We start from the raw sequence: 6,080 nt of genomic DNA on the forward strand, positions 1-6,080 counted from the left end.
TCCTTTATCTGTGACCTTGAGTTAAGACAGTATATTGGAGATCGTAACTCCAGTGAGTTAAGAGTTAGTGAAAGAGAATTCACTAATTCCATGTCTCAAACATTTATCATGCAGAGAATGCTACTCTTCCCAGACTCCAGCGACCCACATGGACTTTTAAGTTTATCAAAGGACAGCCACTAGCTACATGTGGGACTCTGCCCTTGTGACCAGATGCTCCCTGTATTTTGAAGAATTCTCTTAGAGAGTATAACATGCAATTAGTTTAGCTTACTGTCATGTTGCTGAAACATGTTTTTCATTCAATCTAATAATGCTTGTGAAAGTTAATTTCATCTTTTTTTAAAAGGCTAGGTCTCGATATACAGCCTAAATTGCTCTTGAACTAAATCCTCCTGCCTGAGTTCCGAAGGGATTATAGCCCATACAATTTTTGTCTCCAATCAGATTTGACACAGGTAACTAATAGTTATTAACTGAAATGTATCCATTCATTCAAAACTACAAACTTAATTTTATGAGAAAAGATGTCTATGTTTTATGAACCAGAAAATATATTTATTTGGAGCTCAATATTCTCCCAAATTTATTTTATTAGTGTTTTAAAAATACTATGGAGATGTAATACCAGCAATATAGTTTCTTAAATTTATCCTTGTAATTTGCTTTTGTTTTATGGCAGACGTGGGGGTGAGGGGTGGGGGGTGACGGAGATCTACGAATTCAGAATCTATGCTAAACATAGACTTACCAGCCTGGCCCTAGGGCTGTTCTTTACTAATCACAAACATTTATTTTTATTCATCAAATCCAATGTTGCAATAGAGAGCCTCATTCCACTACACATGTAAGACAGCCATGAGTGATCTGTTTAAATTCAGTATAGTTTTTCAATATTTAAATTCAGTGTAGAAGTATACCCAGCCAGCATTCTCTAACTGTACCACAGAACACAGAAAACTATCTGAACGTCTGTTTTTCACTTACTCCATACATGGAGCATAACTAGTGTTGATCCAGATAAATAAGAAAAAAAGTTCATTCATTCCATGCAAAAAATACTTTGGCTTATTAAAGCTTAATTTTCCAGTTTTGAGCACAGTTGGGAAATGATTATGCCCTTGTATTATTTAAAAAAAAATAAAGACTCACAAACAGAAAGTGTTTATATTTATACAGGTATATAAAAAGCAATGTATGCTGGAAAAGAAGCTCTCAAAAACAGAACATTTGTGTGTTGTCTAGCAGATTGTGAAATTATGCCCTAAAAAAGACCTTAAGAGTTATAGAGAAAAGCATAGACAACAGAGAGGAGCATGTCACTCATGTCTTGAACCTAATGTTTAGTCTATCAAACATTAACTATCTTTACTTAATAAAGTACACTTATGAATTCTGTATTATTTCAGTTTCAGTTTTAAGATACTATTCTCACAGGCACAACTTATTTAAAAATATTTGACTATTTATCATTATACTTTACCTAAATATATCAATCCAAATCCTCCAGAGCCAATCATCTTGCCCAGCACCCACCGCTTCCCTTCTACATCTTCCAGAATTTTGCCTTCTGGAAGTGGAACAGGAAGTTTAGGTTTACCATTTCTTCTTAGTGGCATGACTTCTTTGGGCATACGGAGTAAGATAAAATGGCTGAAAAATAAGAACAAACAAAATTGTATAGTTAAAATACATTTCCCAACATGTCTACCTTGGAAAAATTCCCTAGGATTAAGATTAGTATTCTGAAGGCAATTCAGTTTGGGGAAGCCCACTCCACTTATATTTAAGCAAGCAATGGCATCACTAAAATTTTGAAACCTAGCCAAGTACTGACAGTACAAAAGAAAGGCAAACCAATCTTTTCACTTTCTTTTAAATCAGCAGTAAAAATTCATTTAGGGTCTGGAAAAATGTGCAAGTGCTAAAAATACACCTTAAGAAACAAGGAGTTAAGAATTGCCAACAACAAAGAAAAAACTTAAATATCATACACATGAAGTCTCCCTTCATTGAAAGTGGGGTGTTAAAAGATGAGAAGGCCTCAGTTACCAGCTCTTAATTAAAGATATATAGACGGTAGCAATCCACATCATCACCACCAAGTAGTATCTGACAGAGTAGGTATACAGTAAGAATTTGTTAAGTGAGCAAAAGATTTTTCATTCATTAGTAAGTTAGGGCATTCGTGGCTCGTGTGAGGGCAGAGGAATTGGTCTGGTACTTTTTTCCTACCAGTCCTCCAGCCTCATAGAATTGAGTACAGCACTACTTTAGAGATGACAGCTAAACTCTGTATTGAAGGAAAAAAAAAAATCTCCATGGTATCCCCATAGTATAGTCACACAACGGTAGTCAATTAATTATAATTGTAAGCTGGTTAGAATATTTTACAAAAAGATTTCGAGTTGAAAGAGAACACTTCTTAGGGGAAAATACATACCATTATAAATTCCTGAAACTAAATGTGAAAGTAACAATGTTCCTCTAATTACTTCTAAAGAGTTGTTTAAAAGTGAGTGCTTTTGATATGAAAGTTATTATAAATGCATAGATACATTAAGTGTAAAGTTTCTCTTTGCATAGCTTTTCCATCATGGGTATCAGCATTCATTCGCTTTCCTGCAATCAGATTTTTTCCTTCCTTCAGCTCCTGAATCCCAATGCCCTGTTTTAACCAACAGCATCCACATGCTGGTAGAATAAGGGCACCAAGAGATGCAGAATAATCTTCATCTAAACCCCTTCTGGAGGAGGGGGTGAAATAGAAGGCGAATATCTGAAAGGTGAATCCTAACAGTGGTACACATCACCAGGTAGGCCTGGTTTTAGAGGGGGTTCCCCTTAACCAGCACAGTGTGGATCACTGGTGCCCTTGAGAAACGGGCAGATTTGAAACTTTTTACTCTTTCAAGAAAAACTTCTGGAGCAGGGGCACAAGTGCTAAGCGACAGTAAAGGAGAGAGGTGAACGCAGCTGGGGTGGAGGGAATGGCCGGCCTTGGGGCAGGACAGAAGGCCCCGAGGTGTGGGCTGTACCAGGGGGAAAGGAAGGGATGATCTTCTCCGCGGAGCAGCCACACGTCAGTCCCCGCCAGTCCGGTCACAAGTCCCCTGCGGCTGCCAGAGTCACTTCCCTGGATCAAGAGGCGGTGCCCAACCGGACCCACCGGCCTAGAACGCTTAAGGCCTACCAGGGCCTGGACGGCGTGGTGAACCCCACTCCCGTCCCTCATCCCCAGGGTGCCCCAGAGGCCCGGTCACCGCGCAGCCCGCGGGGGAACACACACATCCTCCGCCTCCAGCACCTTCCCCGCACCACCACGAAAAGAACCCCCACCATGTTCCCGCCCAACCCCTCGGACCCGGCGTCCGGGGACGCGCGTGGAAGCGTCACCGAGTCCTCACTTTTCTCAGCCACGAAGGACCTCGCTAGGCCGCGGCCACGGGCCCAGGACGAGCCTACTACACAGCCTGGAGCCCCGGCGTCACGCAGGAACGGCAGCCGAGCCTCCCTAGCGAGAGCCGGGGACGCCTTGAGAGATTCCCGGCCTGAAGTCTCGGCCGCGCCGGTCGCAGCCTCCCGCCAGTCTCCGGGCGTTTTAGGGAGCGGCCTCCAACCGCGCGGGGAGGCGGGCCTGCGCCGGGCGGCCTCCCCGGGCCGGGCGTGGCCGGGCGCCCTACCCCGCCCCACACAGAGGCCCTGGGTCCGCGCCCTCCGGAAGCGCGGGAAGCGCCGGCTGGGCTGCTGAGCGGCAGCAGGAGTAGCGCGTGAGTGGCGAGACTCGGCAAATGACGGCTGAACCGTCCTGGTCCCCACCGCCTCGCCCGCCAGAGTCGAAACAACTGTGACTAGGGCTTGTGTCGGACGAATTACCGTCGCTGAACCTGCAGGAGCTTCCTTCCAGACCCGCGAGGCCCATGTGCTGTGCGCACCGGGCAAGTGCCCTGACTGACCAGGGCCTCTGGAGCCTGAAGAGAGGAGCGGGCCGCGGGGAGCAGGAGGGCCTGCCACCCCAGGCCTGGCTCTGCCTGTTCCTACCTTTAAAATAATGGGTTAGTAAACGTCCAGGCTGTGGACTGTGGGATGGAAACAATCACAGTTATTCAGTCGGCTACAAAGTTCTCATGACCACTAAGGGAAACAAAAGACCGAAGTTTTCTGACAGTTAAAGACTCATCGTGAATTTAGAATATTTTGGAATAGGCAGAAACGAATGCTCAGAAAACAGTTATTAAGCAATATACGACTATTGTGCCTAGGAAATTTACAGTTTCTGAGAGGAAATTATTGGAACCCTCAGCTACTAAGGGGACATCTGAGGCACTTGAATGACTGGTGGATTGAGGAATTGGGGCAACCTACATCAATAATTCACCAAAATGGAAGACGGCATGAAAACACACAGAGGGAGAGGGAGACTGATTGGACACTCAATGCTATAGATACAAAAGCATTTTGAAGAAAGTCTAAAATCAATTGTGCCTTTCATGTATTCACTAATTACCCCTTTCTTATGTTTATAAGATACAACTGGTTGCTTGTCCTACCATCTACATGCTCCATTCTAATTAAATTCACATTGCCACCACTTCCCCAGGAAGTCTTTTGGAAGATGCAGCTCCAGCAACAATCAAAGCAGATTACTACCCTTTTTCTCTTTTGCTCTGTTTTTCAACACTGACACTACTGATGTTCAGGCCAGAAAATGCCTATTTTTCCAAATTGCTTATGGCTGAGAACTTATCTACAATGTTCTACCTGTTGTCTGTATCTCCTGTTGCCTTTGACAATCCAATTACTGTGAGCTCTTAGTTGTTCTCAGGACCTTTACATTTCTCCTTTTGCCTGAACCACTATTCCATCTGTTATCTTTGTGAGCTATACTACCATCACTTTCTTCCGGTTAAAGCTCAAAAGTAGCTGAATTCTTTCCTAGACATTCTACCTAAAATTTCAACTCACAGCAATACTTCACAGCTTCCTTTTCTTTATTCCTCCTACCACTTACTACATATAGCAATGGATTATACCATTTAGTTATTTTGACAAGTGACCATTTACTTTAGTAAATCATATACTTTATCAGGATAGCAAACAATTCTGCCTCTTTTAGATAATACTATATCCCTAGACTCTAAAATGCTCATAGAAAACATTTTCTTATTGAATGACCAAATGAACTATGACATCTTCATTTTCATTTCTAATGTTTGGACCAGACATGTAGGAAGACTGTGTCAGGTCAGTAAATAAGAGATGAACAAAAGCTTCCTAAACACTTTGTAGAAAGAGATTGTCTTTTCTGGACATTGTTCCACCCTTAATTATTTTGTGACCATAAAGAAGGTAGAACAATATACAAATCTAACCTATTAGAAATACCAAGCATCTAACAAGTGCAATTAGAACACGTGGCTAGCCATGTTCACAAGAGAGGAAAGAAGGGAGAGAGGGAAGGAAAAGCAGAACATTTCAATGTTTAACTCATAGCTTCCTTAAAGGAAAATTTATTGCAGGTCTAAGTCTAAACCTAATAGCTACAATATAAAGCTTTTCGGAGGAAACTTGGGAGAAACAATATAATCATTGAGTTTGTATATTATAATACTTTTAACTGAAGCTTGAATAAAGGAATATACATTGGTTTCATGAACAAATTTAAATTATTGCTCTTGATTAAAAACACCAAGTGTCAGCAAAGATGTGGAATAACTAGAAAGTTATTTTCTTTGGCTAGTGGTGGTACATCCTCTGTCCACTCTTCTCAGGCCTCTGGCTCTCAGCAGGCCTCTGCTCTGCAGTCCTCTCCTCTCTTCCCGCCCAGAGCTAGGCCTCTCTGGCCTCCATTCTCTGCAGGCCCAGACTCTGGCCTCCCTGCGCTGCTGGTCCGGGCTTGGGCCTCCTCCACACCACAGTCCCAGGCTCCCCAGAGGCCTAAGGGGAACCCGGGCTCTGCTCAGGTCCATGAGGAGCCTCCTGGCACCTTGCTTTCTCCATGCCTCTTCTTCTTTCCCCAGGAAATCCCGCCCTCTTATATCCCTCGGCTGCCTGAAGTCTGGGGGTGATAGCTCCGGTTC

At 43.3% G+C, this 6,080-nt stretch overlaps 1 protein-coding gene across 3 annotated transcripts in view; it reads right to left on the minus strand.

Annotated features, from left to right (window-relative positions):
* Positions 1–3,608, minus strand: part of Vrk2 (VRK serine/threonine kinase 2) — a 72,267-nt gene extending 68,659 nt beyond the window's left edge. The window contains exons 1-2 of one of the 3 annotated variants that reach the window (XM_048352879.1): positions 3,408–3,608; positions 1,484–1,653 (exon numbers count right to left, since the gene is read on the minus strand). In XM_048352879.1, the coding sequence (XP_048208836.1) occupies positions 1,484–1,634 (151 nt within the window). In that variant the 5' untranslated portion in view covers positions 1,635–1,653; positions 3,408–3,608. Of the gene's footprint in view, positions 1–1,483; positions 1,654–3,339 lie in introns of all 3 variants that reach the window. The other 2 variants (XM_048352880.1, XM_048352878.1) reach the window with 2 other exon arrangements.
* Positions 3,609–6,080: the final 2,472 nt, after the last annotated feature.

Source organism: Perognathus longimembris, chromosome 8 (genome assembly GCF_023159225.1).
Source record: "Perognathus longimembris pacificus isolate PPM17 chromosome 8, ASM2315922v1, whole genome shotgun sequence".
Lineage (NCBI taxonomy): Eukaryota > Metazoa > Chordata > Mammalia > Rodentia > Heteromyidae > Perognathus > Perognathus longimembris.